Source organism: Monomorium pharaonis, chromosome 3 (genome assembly GCF_013373865.1).
Source record: "Monomorium pharaonis isolate MP-MQ-018 chromosome 3, ASM1337386v2, whole genome shotgun sequence".
NCBI lineage: Eukaryota > Metazoa > Arthropoda > Insecta > Hymenoptera > Formicidae > Monomorium > Monomorium pharaonis.
The window spans coordinates 1,922,432-1,940,500 of NC_050469.1; the positions used below are offsets into that span (position 1 = coordinate 1,922,432).

The 18,069-nt window shown below is 29.9% G+C and overlaps 2 protein-coding genes across 3 annotated transcripts; one reads left to right on the forward strand and one right to left on the reverse strand.

Annotated features, from left to right (window-relative positions):
• Positions 1-102: 102 nt before the first annotated feature.
• LOC105835650 lies at positions 103-7,552 on the reverse strand. 2 transcript variants are annotated; one of them, XM_012679116.3, is made up of 6 exons: positions 7,437-7,552; positions 6,211-6,887; positions 5,808-6,121; positions 5,187-5,426; positions 2,492-2,758; positions 103-1,620 (listed from the first exon to the last, which is right to left on the reverse strand). In XM_012679116.3, the coding sequence occupies exons 2-6, from the start codon at positions 6,689-6,691 to the stop codon at positions 1,333-1,335; spliced, it is 1,590 nt and encodes a 529-aa protein (XP_012534570.1). In that variant the 5' UTR covers positions 6,692-6,887; positions 7,437-7,552; the 3' UTR covers positions 103-1,332. The 2 variants fall into 2 exon arrangements, with proteins under 2 accessions (XP_012534570.1, XP_012534569.1); XM_012679115.3 differs by having other exon boundaries at positions 7,331-7,546.
• A 1,434-nt stretch (positions 7,553-8,986) lies between these two features.
• On the forward strand, positions 8,987-17,636 carry LOC105829200 (putative inhibitor of apoptosis). Its single transcript, XM_012667887.3, has 8 exons — positions 8,987-9,475; positions 11,326-11,446; positions 11,986-12,183; positions 12,266-12,444; positions 13,034-13,306; positions 14,615-14,757; positions 14,850-15,022; positions 16,435-17,636. Exons 1-8 carry the CDS (start codon positions 8,987-8,989, stop codon positions 16,623-16,625), a joined length of 1,767 nt encoding a protein of 588 aa, XP_012523341.1. The 3' UTR covers positions 16,626-17,636.
• Positions 17,637-18,069: the final 433 nt, after the last annotated feature.

The following is an 18,069-nucleotide window of genomic DNA, read 5'->3' on the forward strand; positions in this document are numbered from 1 at the left end:
CATAGGGATACAACAGGAATCTATTGACTAATGGAGGCTAAAAATTACATGATCTTTGTTTTATCTCGAACAAGCTAACAAAATTCTGTTAAAATATTTTTATTTTTCATTACGTTGATATAAAAGCATGAAAACATTAATCTTCCATTTTTCAAATATTGATTTTTATGATAAGTTAAATAAATATATGTAAAATCATAAGATGGCTCAAAATTCAAAGAAATAGAATTTTCTCCACACAAGAAAACGTTATTCGAACTATGCAATGAGTTATTTTTATTAAGCAAAAATATTGTAGGCAATATAATTGCTACATTAGGAATTGAGACACGAATGAAATATATACACATAATAAATATTAAATTTTTATTTTTTAATATGAAGTTCATTATACGAATAACCATTAACCAATATTTTTAACAATTTCTATAATATTATATTTTGCAAATTTTTCAATATTCAATGATTTGCATTGTTACTCTAAATTCAATTCATCTGCATCTGATATTAAACTCCATATCAAATGTCAAAATTTAAAGAATTTACACAAAATTATAGATTTTTGCATTTGACAATAAGAAACATCAACACAGACAGCTTTTATTTAATAATGTTTAACATTATAAATAGGCACAATAGGAGTAATACGAACCAGATTTTGCAATGATTTTCTTCTCTTTTTCTTTCTCTTTATAACTTAGCTACGTACAAAGATTAAATCCAATGATATAGTTTTGTAATAAAAAGACTAAATTATCGCGCCTTTCAGGTATAAGTTTTGGTATCGTTCTATAAAAATTATTACTATACAAACTGTTCCCGTAACTTTAATTAAGATTAAATTATACATATTAAAAATGTTTAAAATATAATGTAGAGTTAGGAATAAAATAAAGAAATAAGTATAATAGTAATAATAACAATAGCAATGATATTGAAGTTTACATAATACACGATTTCGCAAATACACTGTGCGAGTGTACGAAACATTGCCGTCCTGGCGTATTTACACATAGGATTACTAGTCTTCGCCAAATAAACATTTGGCACTTGTCGCAGCTGAAATCGCGCACAAGTCTTTTCTTTTCACTTTTTTAATGACTACGCCATCTCTTTCAGTATCTATTATCGCTTAAGACGAATATAATGCTTTTATTGCTAATATTGCAATGATATTCTGTGTAGTTTCGGAGTCATGATATTCCTGGTATTACAATATTGTATGCACGTACCGCTCGCATTTGATACAGCGGCTACAATTGTAAATATGAATAAAGAAACATAATTATGCAACATATAATAAAATTCTGTCGAATATTAATACGAAGAGATTCATATCGGTAAACATGATATGGATCTACAGTCCAAGTGTGAATCATTTTCCGTATCTAATCGCCTGACTCGCACTCTCTGTTTATAGTGATACTCTTTGAGATAACTCTTAAGTGTCTTTGGCAATTGCAACTTGTTTATGCCATCGTACGTTGTTCGCGTGGTTATTACTGCTCTGCATAGGTGCTGCAATGGAAATGCGAAATTTCGGTGCAACGGGATAGTGAGCATGGGTTCAAAAAACATACAACACGAAGGATCCTTGTAATGTTCAATTAAACCGCATACCTGCAAATGGAACGGTATCGATTAATGATTGTACGATTATTAAAAAATTGCATTGTGAGGAATAAATTTTGAGTAACGTTTTGTTTCTCAATAAGCAGTAATGGGTATTTCTTACAAGATACCTTTTTATACAGAAGCCTATGCTTTTTAAAAAATTCCATTACTCTTAAATTTAAAAAAAGATAAAAACGATGTTTTATTGTAATACATTAACAAATTTTTTAATTTTGTTATGCCACGCAAAATTATCGACTTTTAGTTTTAAGATGCATGTTGATTTATTGATATTATTATTTATTCAAAATACAGTAATTTGAAGATAGTTCTTTTCTCTTGTAATAATATACACAATTTAACCAAATTTAACCTTTTTTTATATCACCAGTAAACAATTATTTTCAATGTATTTTGCCTTGAACACGAATCCTTTGTTCAAATTTGACTCATCAGATCACAATTTTGAGATTAATTTTAAGGATTTGTCATTTGTAACCTTTTGACATTATTTTTCCCTCAAAAACGAGTATTCATATTATTGATACAAAAAGAGATCAAATTATACCAGATCGTATATTACATAAAAAAAGAATCATTATAAATTATTGCCTCTCGAAAAATGGTATAAAACGGACCAAAGTGCATTTTAAAGCTAAAAATTACTTTTGCATTAATAGAATAAAAAAATATATATTATCGATAATCTAATGTTATAAAGATCTTCGAAGTCGTTTATAACTTCTTTGATGTCATTTTTTTTTAATTTATGAAAGATGGAATTTTTTAAATCCTATTTCTTTTTAGCAGCTAAAAATACATAATATTGAGAAACAAAAACTTTGTTCTCCAAAATAAAAGAACAAAATGTACGTACTGTTTCGGAAGCGTAAACTCCTGGATCATGCGAATCAAAACTAAATTTATGATTCCATTGTTCAATCCGTGCGTGTAATGAACGTCCATATTTACGAAAGCTTACAGAAAATAAGAATTCCTCCTGCGCGGAATCTCGCAGCAAGAAAGTACCTTCTTGTTTACCCTCTAATAAACGTTCTGCTTCGTAACGATCCATTTTACCCCAATAGAAAGAGCAGGCTGTAATCGATCTTAAGTCCGGTACGAGACAATGGACATAATCTACCTGTATTATAAAACGATATAGTGAATATACACGTATAAAATTGTTTATAAATGTTTATCAGTATCTAAGGGAATGAATGTATATATGAATGTACGAAAGAAAAAAAGGGGAGATAGAATAAAATTAAATTTTCATATTTGTATTGGGTTATTAAAGTTTGTATAAAAGATTATATAGAATAAACTTATAGAAAATTGATATTCTTTATAAAAATTTCCTACTAATAAAATTATTTTTGTCATAGTTTGTATTCTTGGATTAGTCAAATCCTACATTAAACTCACAATGGGCAAACCCAATGCAATCATAAGAAACAAATATATCAAAATAAATAAATATTTCAAATTTTCTCTAATCTTGTATAAATTATTTTTTTATAATACATATAATAAGGATTAAAAAAACTCCAAAACAAAACAGAACAGATTAATAGTAACAGCTTTTGACCTCAAAATAAAATTCTAAAAACTGCTTTTCTGTTATATCTTCTTTTTAGATTTAATCTTTTATCTTTTTTTTTAGATTTACATCTGTTGTTTTGGCAATAAGAATTTGAACTCTCTTTGAAAAGTCACAGAAAAGCAGTTTTGAGGTTTTCATTAAGACAAAAGTCGATTTTGCTGTATTATATTATTCTGTTACTATCTCATTCTAATTACAAATTTTTTTATTTTTTGACCTATCATAATATAAGCTCGAAAACAGAATTTTTATTTATTTAAAGAAGTACACTACAATAAAATTTTTTATATTTTTTAAAGAATTAGAAAGATTGTTCCTAAATGATTTTAATTAAATTTGAAGTATTTCTTGAATTATATGAATAAACGGCACTAAAATTTAATGCACACTTGGTGCGAACCTAATTGATCACTACTGCAATCTTTAGCCCAACTAAAATTCCACTCAAGTCTATATGTTTAGACTACAAAAAAACTTTCCCTGTAACCTACTGTATTCATTTCTAATTATTTACAGGCGTGTATGTATGTCATAAGAAAGGAAAGATTCGTTAGATAATCAATAGTCATTTGTTACACAGTCGTTTTTCTTTTGGCTCTATACGAAATAAGTACAAAATGGACAGAAAATGTGTGTAATTGTAAGCAAAGTAGTAAGATATGTTAAAGATGAGGATGAGCATAGAATTATTGTTCCTGAAGAGCAGCAACGCACGAAGGAAAAATACAATGCAAAAAAGACAAATGCAATAGAAGATGCTACAGCTGCACAAGATTTATTTTATAGCTGCTACAAAAAATTTATTTTATTATTCTTGAATAGATTTACTATAGTTACTAATTTTGACTAATTTCTGTTAAATAATTCTCTCATGTTAAAATTTTAAATGCATTTTTCTCGAAATTATTTCTTTACAAGGTGGGTGGCATCTATAATTTTTAATCCATTTGCTTTATTTTTTAAAGTAGCTTCACAAAATAAAGTTTCATTCTTTTTGGAAAGATGAAGTATATTTAACCAATAAAGAATAGCCGATGACATATAGTCATCACTTTAATTTAAAAACTATTTGAGAAAAACCATTAAAAGTTAACAAATACTAGCTAGCGATTTTTAGAGTTGTTAATCACAAATTTGCTATCGATTTTTAAAGTACAAAACGGTGGACAAGAGTAACGAACTTTGATGTTTTTCAATTAATCACTTCAAAAAGCCTTTGCGTAATACTAAGAAAATAAGAAACAAGCAATAGGTACAGAAAACAGAAATTTTGAAAAAACTTATCGCTTTCGATGTGTTTCTGATATAAAATAACGAAAGCAATAAGAGGCAATAGTTGGTTTGCTGCTATTATGTCATTGTACATTGAAAGCTCATCATGAACGATAATTTCTTATTCATAATGTCTGTTTTCTGTTTTTATTGTGTTATCTCGTAATCTGCAAAGACATAAAGACTCGTTCCTAAGGGTTTTAAGATTTCACTAATTATGAATTTACTATGAAAATTAAAAATGGCGATCCAATATAATAGATAAAAATAGAACGCGTGAGCTTAAATAAAATTCTCTATAATTTCAAAATTTTCAAGAATTTGTGATTTTAGATAATTACAACTTGAGTCGGTGTCGTTGATAAACCAAATTTTTGAATATGAAAAAATTTATAATGCCGAACACAATATCTTTATACTTTTACATTAAAAAAAAATTTTTTTAATATCTTTTAAGTATATATACATATGTATATATATAATATATATACTTTTTCATTATCTGTTAAAAATAACTATAAGCCTTATCATCTATTCATATTTTTTGTAAAAGCTTATAGCTATTTTTAACAAATGATAAAAAAACTTTTTATTGTGATGTATCCCGTTAAATTGGTCTTCTAAAGTATCCAATTATTCTTATGCAAATCAAATTAAATAAATAAAAATCTGAATTGATCACAAAAGAGCTTACCTGTGTGTGCGCAGGCCTCTCGATATTTGGAATTAACGTAAAATCGATTTGGGATAAGGCTGTAAGAGCGGCAACTTGAATACCGGCATGTGCTTGAAACAATGCCGCCAAACTGTCCACTGTTATTCCATTAGGATGAACTTGTATTCCTGTAGGGTAATTAGGCCTATAACCAGGAGGAGGCTCGACGCCTTCTTCCATCTCTCGAGCGCGTTGCATTCGAGCACGTTCGTCACAATCCTTTAGAAACAAAAAGTTCAGTGTATTAGTAAAACTGAGTCTTTACAAGTTTCTCTTAAAGAAATTGGTCAAATATTCGAAAACTTGTTTTTAATAATTTTTTTTGTAACAAATGTATAAAAATAAAGTTTTAAGATATTTATACAACATCTGACTGTCTCTTTTATCTTTACAAGGTCAAGTCGAATAAAAAATATAAAAAAGTTTGGATAAAAGGTGTAATATCATGTATATATTTTTATATTTTATTGTATAAATATTCCTTAAAATTTACTCCACTTTCGCACATTATTCAGACGTCACAAAAAATTGTCCAACATTTTTTAACAATCTGATTCTATCTCTACTTATTTAAAGTGATCTCAAAAAATAAAAACTTACTTCCATAGGAAACTCTTCGGGATTAAACCGTGATAAATCAATTACAGGACTCGGTGGCAAAGGCCCAAGAATAGGACTTTGCGGAGCAGATCGACTATTAAACACGATGCCCGCACCCATAGGATGCTCCTCAGTTCTTCTATAACCAGTGCAAATGCAATCAGAATTACCATTCCCTTGGCCGGGAATAATATCAGTGTTTTTTGAGCTTTTGCTCTTGGCGCAATTAAATTTCAATACCCAATTGCTACGTTTCTTTTTTGATGATAAAACGTGGTTACATATTGGGCTTTGATCTTTATTACGTTGTTTATCTATAATAGAGGCAAACAAATTTGAGTTATCATTACACATTAACAAACAGAATTATATAATGTACATATGAGATTAATTTGATACATACTTTTTCTCTTTCCAAATGACAAAGTTTTAGAAGATCTTCTTAAAGGTGGATTTACAGGACTATCTTCAGAACTACTACTACTGTTGCTACCACCAGAACTACTGCAGCATGCTTCTTGCTGCTGTCTAAATGATGGTTCGCTTGTAATATTACCATTGTTACAAACTTGCTTTGTATCCTGAGCTTCAACAGGTTGACTGTACAAAGATTCGAATCTAGAATTATGGTTGTCTACATCTAAGTTTAAACGATCGTTGTCCAAATTTTCTTCTAATTTACATTCTGGTCTGTTCGGCAGTATATTAGGGTTTGTCACAGGTACATTGCCATTAGTTTCATTTTCAAGCAAACTTTCATTGCTATCTTGATTCACCATTTCCAATGGCAATGAGTGACTAAGCGCGTTAGCGCATATCTCAGTAGGCTGCCTCTCACCATCCATTCTAAAGAAGTCTCTGAGACTAGCAAAGTGCTGTCCCATTATTAATTTGCATGGCAGGCATTTTATCGCCTTAATGATCCCTCGACTACACCATGATTGTAGAAACTATGCAAAACACATGCTGCAATCTCTAATTCGACATGACAGAACTATAACTTTTTACAGATTTTATATCCACCTAGCCACATGGAGGACGTTACGTCAGAGAATACAGTGGGTCTGTTGCATTTTTCATCTGTATGAATAATAAAAATTACTGTATAACATGTCCACTAAAGAAATATTTGTGAACATTTATAATTTTGTTACAACATATAAGTATCTCTATCTACATTCAAATAAATAATTTATGCTTCTTAGCATCAAAATATTAATTCGGAAATTGAAATATGCCGTCTCGATGCACTCTTGCTCTAATATCGAGTCGTGCACAAATGACCGATGTTCCTCATAAAAAAAAAAAAATTTATCTCTAGCAAAAAAAAATAACAGGTTGTGTCCGAGATTGGCACTTTGGTAGCACTAGTGTATTATGTCAATTACTTATCAATAATATAATTCGCCTCACGGATAGATTTCATTACTCATTATTTAAAAAATAGAAGTGACATCAGTTTCTTGAAAAAAGGTTTCCTGACATTGGGAGTAGGTTGAAACATGTTTAAACAAGTTACGCACGGAACAAGCGGATGATTAGCGGCAGACACGCAGAGAGAACGCACGGCCGGATTTTACATAATGACAGCACCACCGCTAGAAATGCCACGGAAATTACGCTTCTCACCCCAACGTGACGTCTCGTCGATCATCGGGCTCTCACACGACCGAAATTGTCAAAACACGTCTCGACGAATCATCAGCCATCTTTCCTAATTGCGACAAGCCACAAAGTACACATATATCATAGAGTACCGACTTAAGGCCATCACACACAAAATGGCATAATTTGCTAGAGATAGTTGGCCTGTTCTTTTTAGCTGCACTGATGCACTGGTGCAATAAGTTAAAGTGAGACAAATATATTTTTTCTCATTTAACTTGTTGCACCAGTGCAGCAGTGCAGCGAAAAAGAACAGACCAACTATAACAGATGGTTTGTTCGCGTCGCCATGCTCCGATATGCTCCTACTCACTCCAACGCATTCTAATAGGTTGGCATCATCGGAATCAACGTATTGGAGTGCTATGGGGTGAATAGGAGCATGTTGGGGCATGTGACGCGAACAGACCCAGAGATTCGCCAATGCGTTAACGATTTCTGATTGGCTCCCGTCGCTTGGAGTATAACCGGAAGTATGAGAAAGAAAGATAGATATAACTGACAGAGAAAGCCTAGCCGACCTAACCTGTCACCTGTCAAAAGAAAACAGAGTGTCTACGTGTCTACCAAATAGAATATAAAATCAGAGAGAAACCTGAGGTTGCACATATTTTTCTACGAGTCTAAATACAATGCTTAAATTATATTTATAATACATAATGTGTATATAAACATAATATGTATTTATATATAATAATATATAATTTCTTAATAATCAATTTATATTACTTAACCTTACATGGAAAAATTAATAAAATATGCCTAAACCTTTTTTTTAAATATATTGTGTTTAAATATTTATTTTGTTCACGATTATTAAATATTAATAACTACAAATAAAAAAAAATATATATTGTATTCTTGCATTTACAATCAAAATAAACCGCCATCGAAAACGTCATATCCGATATCCGGTTTTACCCCAAGACGGCACATTGGCGAATCTCTGTTATAGGCCGGTATTCATAGTCGGGTCTTATGCCCAGTCTACAATGAGTCGTTGGTCGTTGGTCGTAAGAAATTTAACCAATTATGTTCGGTTATTCTTCTCTAAGATCAACTGTGATTGGTTAAATTTCTTACGACCAACGACCAACGACTCATTGTAGACTGGTCATTCCGGTTACGGTCGCCCAATTCGACGCGTCGAAACCTGGCTGAATCAAATATATGATTGGTCGAAATCTTACTGTAATGGTATGTTAATTCGTGTGCGAAGGCCTAATCCGCATTAGAACCGACCTACGTTATTTCGCTACATGAGTTTACACCCGTATGTTGTCATTGCGTAGTTCTTTTATCATATATAAATATAAACTTATGTTAACAATATCGCGAATTGTTTTAAGACAATTTCAGGATAGGTTTGCTGTTCGCATTATTGAGGCGATTCGAATCGTGTTCAATAATTTAGTAAACTGTCTTTAAGTTCATTAAAATTTAACGATATCGTTAGCGAGTCAGCTTGCCGCGAGTTTCTTATTCAATGCAGGCAACAATCTGATTCCGCGAGAATGAACGTCGAGAAGTCAAGGCTTGGGACGTTTCGCAAGTGGCCAGCAAATGCCACGGTTGATCCGGCGCGTCTCGCGAAAGCGGGATTCTACTACACCGGACATAGCCTGGAGGTGCAATGTTTTATGTGTGACGTGAAGATATCAGACTGGAATTACAGTGATCAAGCTATGGTCCGTCATCGAATGAAATCGCCCAATTGCCCCTTTGTCGTCGCTCCAACTAGCACATGTAATGTTCCATTGGTACCAGCACTGGCTGACAGTGCCGCTGCAGAATCAACAACACATCAACTACAATTATCAGATCCTGAACAGTCCAGCAGTGAAAACAGTCCGAGTGTACCACAGAGATCAATGGCCCTTATCAGAGAATACGGTACCTTTGAACAAAGGCTACTGTCGTTTGAAAATTGGCCGAAAACCGATGTAATTGATCCAAAGGCGCTAGCTAAAGCAGGATTTTATTATCTCCAAAACAAAGACATGGTAAAAAAGTTGTTTTGATTTAGGTCTACAATGTTAGCAGGAGTAATGGAGTAGGAGTGAGAAGTAAGAAATAAGATTTGCCCATTTCGTTTACTCCCGGTTTTTAATTAGCCAGTTGTTACTCTTACTCCTTACTCCAATTAAAAATTGGGAGTAAACGAAATGGACAAATCTCATTTCATATTTCTTATTTTTTACTCCTAGTGACATTGTAGATCTTGCATTAGTGTTGTAGAGAACCTTGCCCATCCTGGAGTCTTTGCATTTAATAACAAAACTTTGCTAAAATGAAAGATTAAAGAGTAGATATCCCACTAGGGCTGAGTTAATGTTAAGCCATTTGACCCCCTACCATATAAAAAATTAATACATGCAACATAAAAAAATTAGTATTAAAATTAAGTGCTAATTAGGTGCTCTTAAAAACTGCAAAAAACATTTTTATAAAGCAAACAGTTTGTTCAAAATTTACTAACATACATAACTATCAAAGTGCAATGTGGCTAAACTAAACGAGCACCCAATTCATCATTTACTTATTTTGAAATAACATTAAATAAGAAGCATTTTCATACTAATAACAATGGAATCTATTTTTTTAATAGCACTTTACTCTTGTTAGCACTTTACTCATTGCACTAAATTAAATACGAGTGTTAAATTGATGCATATGAGATAAAGGTTTAGTAGAATCTTCGTATTTTTTCAACTTATGTAACTGAGATTTTTCATGAAACTTTCCAGTATACATTTCAAACAGTATAAAAAATATTTAATCTGTTACACCCCAAAAAGTATTTTGGATTTAAAGTGAATTTTTCTTATAATCTCATATTCTATGCTTTATTTATGTTTTACAGTAAACATATTCCTCTTTCAATAAAATGAAGCATTTATCACAAAATAAGACATTTTTCTAACTGATCTCTTGTATCAATAAAAATGTTGATCACTTCAATTTAAAAAATTAATCTAAACTGTTAGGTCTATAGATTTTACTCCTGTAATATTATAATTTGAGTGTAATAATATAGAATGTTTTTTTACACTAATCTTTCTGATGGTTGACGTTAGCTGATGTTACATTTTTAGCATGTTTGCACTGTATTAAAAAAAAAATATATATATATATATATAACTTAAATAGGCACCTTCTCCTTTTAGACACCTGTCCAGTCTTATGTGTAAAACTATTTTAGATTAATAAGTTTTTAGATTAATAAGTATCTGGATATAGAGACATGTTTAGTCAGTGGGATGTTTATTTTACAATTGATAAAATCAACTTGTAAAACGTACCAACAACTCTTCTTCTGATTTGTTAATGAATATGTATATTTAAACTATGCCAATATAATAACCAAAAAGTGAAATAAGCAATAAGTTTATTTTTTATTCATTAAATTGAACTTTTTGTTTATTTTTTTTTCCTTACAAAAAATATAGTCCTGGAGTAAAAAAACCAGTCTGTTCACAACTGTTAAATTAATAATTTATATAAAACTATTATATAAAAAAAAAATAATTTATTAAAAAATTCAAGTTTTATCATATCTTTTCTCACTTCTGATGTGACAATCTGAGATAATAGTAATGAGTGAGAAAAGCCTTAAATGACTTAATTTTTTATAATTTGATTTATTGATTCTGGCTGCATTTTTTCAGCAACAAATTAATTATTTTATCAGTTTTATATTTTAGGTATGTGATTACTAGACATAAGGGGTTTAAAATGGGCAAGATTCTTCATTACTGATTTGTTATAAATTGTTCAAATGTCTACAACAAATTAGATTCTAATGTTATCTAATAAAGTTTTATGCTTGCATAACACTTTGTACAAATAACAGGTGGAATGCGCATTTTGCAGAGGTATCCTAATGAATTGGAAGTATAGTGAAGACCCGGATAAGTCGCACAGATTGAACTTTCCAAATTGTGATTTCTATTTGAGACACAGCCCAACAGATGGTATATTAATTTAGTAATGCTCGAGATTCAAATGAATACAGGTAGGTAATTCCTCTAATTACGACTACATCGATTTACAAATAAAAACTGGAATTTTTTCTCTAGACTTTCTGATCAATCCTAAAAAATAGTGTTATATAGTTTTTTTTAACTATTTATTGAAATTGAAATAGTATTTAATCCAAATGTTAATGCTATAATAGCAAATATTATTTTAACAGTTATACTCTAAAAAGAAAATTATTTTTTTACTTTTTAAATAAAAGTCTATAATTGTTTTTAGAAATAAAATAATTATTTTGCTTAAATATTTTATTTATATAAAATAATATGTCAGTTTAAAGTATATATTTACAATAACTTTAGTTTTAACATTATATTGTTATTCGACTTACGATTAATTCGTTTTACGACTGAAGTCTTGGAACGTAACCTGTCGTAAGTAGAGGAATACCTGTATTTAATTTTGCTTTATTCTAAATGAATATATTAATCTTGTATACCATGTCGATTATTGATTGAGATTATTATTTTGATAGAGGTATTTAAATTAGTCAGCATCGTGCCGGAGACTATTCAAAATGAAACTATGACAGAATTAGGAATACAGAAACATGAAGGACCATATAAACCAGAATACGCAACATATAAAAAAAGATTACAGACCTTCAGAGGATGGCCGAAAGATCTTAAGCAGACTCCAGAGATGTTAGCTGAGGCTGGATTTTATTATTCTGGTCAGAATTATAGTTATCTTCTAAATTATTACAGCTTTTTGCGAAATTTAGTAGTTATAATTTTATTATATATTTGGTACAGGATACGAGGATCAAGTTAGATGTTTCTATTGTGACGGAGGACTACGAACATGGCAACCAACGGATGACGTTTGGATTGAACATGCACGGTGGTTTGAAAAATGTGGTTTCGTAATTCTTATACGCGGACACGACTTTGTCAAACATTGTATTAGTAATAGAACTCCTTTGGATCTTTCGGTAATTATCATGTACATTTTATTAAAAAAAAATTTTTTTATGAATTAATTTAGTTAGATAATGTATAATATAATATTTATATGTTTATATAGATTATATAATATGTACATAATATATACACATTTTATACATTACATCAGAATTGAAAAGGTTATTTTGTAGAAGTAATTAATTACCAATTCTGAAATTAAATTGTTAAATTATCAAATAATGTAAATAAATTAAGTTACAGTTTTATGAAAAAAAAGGAACAAAGTTATAATTCGTGAAAAAAAGTAACTGTAACTTTCTTATAAATAACGAATTATCTTCTAATTTTGCATTATGCATACAATTCATACTTAATACATGATACTTTTTTAATTTTCTAATGGTAAGATGGAGTTTCAAGAAAATGAAGTCAGGCTCGATATTATATACTCTTATTTATAAACGATGTACAAAATAGATAAGAAAAGTAAATAATAACATGCAATCGTTTTTCCTCGCTATGAATTTCTTGTAAAACTATAAAATAAATGAAGCCGTGAATCACACTCAACCCCAATTATTATAATTAGAGGGTTAATTTGAATATGTATACACACAGATTATCACTGGTGTGCCAGAAGAAGATAATGCCACGGAAATTTCGGTTGAATCTTTTACTTCGCGATCTCGCGAACCCGACACATCAACATCCATGGCAGATGTCACAGAAACTTCAGTTGCATCTTGTCCCACGGTTTCACAATTTGATGAATCAAATACAACAATAAATGTCACGAACACTATGGTTACATCTCCGTCAACAGTTTTACAACCCAGTGTATCAATAACAAATGCAGCAGTTGAGAAGCTTTTAGAGACAGCTCCAGCTAAAGTAAGTAGAACGATCAAATTATATATATTATTTTTAAAAAATTTGTCGATGAAAATAATATAATAATATTGATGAAGATATGATGATGCAAAAAAACTTTACCAATGATTTGAAAATCCGAGATGATTTTCAAGCATCTAAAAAAATTTAAGGGAATCCTAAAGTCATCTATTTTATCGTCTGACATTTTTTAAATTTTAACTATATTTTTAATTAGTTTTATGAAGAAATTAAAGAGTAATTTCATATCAATAACAAAATTAAGTTTTTAACGTATAAAAATTAAATTTTTTTGTTATTGACACGAAATTGCCCTTTATTCTCTTCATTTTTATACGTATTTCGATTGTGTATAAAAGAATTTGGAGTTCTATAAAGCCAATTCAAAGATATTTTCTAGTAAAAAATGTTAGTGATTGGCTTTAGGATCCTTTTAAAAGATAGTTCCTCATATTCAAGATGAAAACTTCATATAATTACATGTCCAAAACAGCTCAATAAAAACGTACTCGCTTGTTTTTTTTTTTTTTTTTTTTTAATATATAATAAATAATGTGACTTCAAAAGATGAGTTAAACTCTTTGTATATTTAAAATATAGAGGAAAAGCACTGAATTTGGAACATCACTTTGTCTTTATACTTCTTAAACAACAGGTAAAAAAATAATATAAAAACACGAATAAACTAGAAAGTGTCTTTTATTAAGTGGTATGATAATTTTAATACTGTTTTATATTTTTTATAACACAAGTTCACAAAAAAGTATGTTGTGCTGGAGTCGAGATCATGCTATTACGTATTTTGACCTGCTAAACACGAATCTGAAGTCAAAAACGGGAGTCGCTGATCATACGAATCATTCTGCACAACTGACTTTTCAGGGCAGTTGTAACTGATTATTCGTAGAATGATTCGTATGATTAGCAACCCCCATTTTTTACTTTAGATTCGTGTTTAGCAGGTCAAAATACATAAGAATAGCATGGTTTCGATGCCAGCACTTTTTTGTGGGCCTGTGCAATTAATGTTTTTTTTCTTTCTTTTTTTTCCGACACATGTCGAAAAGAGGAGCATGTGACGAAATGTGCGCCAAAGGAATTCATATATGGTTAACATTTATACAAACATTCATACAAGTCATTTATACAAAGAATTTACAAGTTAATGTATTGAGGATTTCTAGAAGTCTTTTACATTACATGATTTTCGTCTTGAATTAATATAAGAATTAAAATCTTTTAAAATACTTAAGAAAATATATTTTGTATAATTCATAATTATAAATTAATTTATATGGTTTTAAATAGGCTGCTCTTGAAATTGGATTACATGTAGGTAGAGTAAAGAGAGCTCTAAAGAAAAGAATGGAGAGAGTCGGTAAACCATACATGGACGTTGTACAACTCATACAAGACGTTCTACATGATCAAGTTACAGAAGAAGATAATATGTACGTAAAAAATACATAGCATGTTGCATGCCATTAGGATAATATTCGAATTGTGTAGGTCTTATTGAGAATCGCATTTTTTTTTCTTTTAGGCTTGAAGAGAGCACTTCTAGCTCACCAACTTCGGAATTGAATAACTTATTTGATCAAGTCACTATGCAAATAACTGCTAATTCTACAAATGAAAATAACACACAACAATCTAACGTATTTGAAAGAAACTTCGAAAAGAGAAAAATGGACAATGAAGAATTAGATGATCTTAGTAAGTACGTTTAACATATATGTAAAATACACACACACACACATATATATATATGTATAAAATGTTTTGAGGTTTACTAATAGTAGATGTAAATATCATGATTTGCGAAACCTACGAATTCATGTAATTTTTCTACAAATTGGTTATCGTTATAATACACAATCGCGGTATGCATGATTTTCACAAAATGCATTTTTTGTGAATTTTATTATTGTCAGGATTTATTCATATAATTTTTAAATGTAACCTTTTTTGTTTGGAATCTATACAGCTACTTTCATGCTCTTTACATTATGCACATACATAATATAGATTACGTCAGTAGCAGTCTGATTTCTTGGAAAAAGATAAGCACATATCGTCCACCCACAAAAAATGATACAAGTAAAAAATATGAAATATTCCGTGGTCTGTTTTTCTTTTCAGTTGCACTGCTGCACTGGTGCAAAAAGTTAAAGACAAATATTTATTTTGTTCTAAAGGTCAATTGTTCCAACTTCTTGGTAAACTTACCTATCAGATAAATATATATTTGTCTTTATTTATTTAAGAAAAGAAATGAAGGTAGACACATGCTTACCTGGTAGATAAGTTTATCAAGAAGTTGGAACAACCGATCCTAAGAGCCAATGCACGCATATTTCTGTAACCCTTACTATAAGAAATTGAGCAATGCGATTGGTTGATTTGATCGGTTATGACATGCAATGATCTTAACTTTTTGCACCAATGCAACAGTGCAACTGAAAAGAATAAACTACTGGAAAGAGGAATAAAATTGCGCGTATTTTAAAACTAATTATTTACAGCAATAAATTAAATATAAGTTAAGTAAACTCTGTGGCACTTTTTTCTGTTGGATTATTAATTAAATTGCGTCCTTGCTACTGAGTAGCACTGCTGGCAATGTTGTTGGCTTGATTTCAGACGAACTTTCGTACTAGCTTATACTAACTTTCTACAAGAGAATATTTAAGTTATGATAATTATCATAACTTCTTTTAGTTTAGAAAAAATAGCAAAAAAAATTCTATCGTAGGAAATCCTGCAGATCAGTCAGCAGCATGACAAGCAGACATACAATTTTTAGCACAATTGCTCACAAGGTAGCAAGTATGTAAGCCATCTAGCAATCTAGTAGATAAAAAGCATTGTATGCTATAGACTTAATCACAAATTGCTTGTTTCTAGATTTTTAGAAGTAATATAGAGGCCTGTTCTTTTTTGCTGTATTACATTAAAACAATCTCTAAATTTAAAAACTACTTCTTTTGATTTTTGTAACTTTTATCACTTTTTTGATTAATTTCGTACATAATTTTGATTAACTTAGTACAAAAATTTGTAACTTCTACCATTTTTCTTGCGGGTGAATATTATGTATTTCGAATTAAATTGCTTACGTTTTTCAGTGTCCTTACGAGAGGAGAACAGAAAATTGAAGGAAGCCCGTTTATGCAAAGTTTGTATGGATCACGACCTAGCAGTCGTTTTTTTACCTTGTGGACATTTGGCAACGTGCAACCATTGCGCACCAGTTCTTACGAACTGTCCATTATGTAGATTGCAGATTCGCGCTTACGTTCGTATCTTCTTGTCTTAAGTAAAATTGTATGAATTCAGCGCTGGATCATGCATGATTCGCTACTATTATGAGATTTGCCAACAGAATGATTTTTTAACAAGGGGCACGAATTACAACCAATTCGTAGTTAGTTTATGTATAGAGCTGCGTTATACAAACACTAAATCACGAATCGCTAACGGACTTTTAGTAAAATTTAATTGAATTTTAATTAAACTTTACTAAAATAAATTTAAGTTCCGAGTGGTTAAATTTTACTTAAATTCTACTAAATTTTATTTAAATTATAATAAAATTCGAAATCTATGTTGTCCAATCATCATAATTTTGAAAGTAAATTCTAAGAAAAAATTCCATATATCGAAAAACATAGTGAATTTCACACATAGTAAATATATTATTAATTACATATAACAATTGGAAATCATGAATTATAAATTGCATATGATCTAGCACTAGTTTAAAACAGACTTTTTTTAAAATATAAAAACTGATGGCGTAAAAACATTAGAAAATCGAATTCAAGCCATTATTTGTGATGTATTTGTTTTGTTATGTTTTGTTATATTATAAATATTTGTTTATTAATTTATTTTATGAACGACAATAACAGTGCACGTTACGCGACAAGATATTTCATTAGGCATATCTGTAATTTTAAAGATGTGCAGAAAATTCTCGAAAAAATCAATTAACAATCATAATTAATTACACGCCTGATAATATCGACCTACAAAAATTGTTATCTTTGCATTATTAATAATTTTTAAATTTAGAGATAAATGCCACAATATTACTGTTAACTTTGCAGAGTATTATTCTATGTTATATTGTTGACTTGGAGATATAATTGCTACATTACTTGCATTAATATCTTCTTAGTATATGTTAAATATATTACAATCGAAATATGATCAATAAAAGTGCCATTTGACGATATTTAAGAATGTATTACACGTACATATATTGAAAATAATGAAGAAATTACATATTGCTCTATAATGCATTTGAATATAAAAAATTTGATGACGATTTTCTAAACCACCAGTCAAAAATAATTTTAGTTAAAAGTAGTTTTATTCTAATGGAAATATAATTAACCCCTTGATCGTCATTGGCGTCGGAAAAATTGACCAAAACTGTCAGTGGCGCCTACAAACGCATCGCAGAAAAATAGACTTGATCTATTTCGATTTCCATAAAACTTAGTATTCTAAGGTTTTTTGAGTCGCTAAATCCGGCAGAGTTACTTTGTGTCAACGCACTTTTGGCCCACAAGGTACAGTTTGCTTCCGATAGCCAGGGGATTAAGAAATAACTTTTATACAAGTATAATACTTAAATATTTAAATAATATTTTTTGCAAAGCAATATTTTATTATGCTGCAGGGTTATTCATAACATTTCTACATATACGGTTTATATAAGGCATTAAGAAATTTCCATTTTTAATTTACTTTGT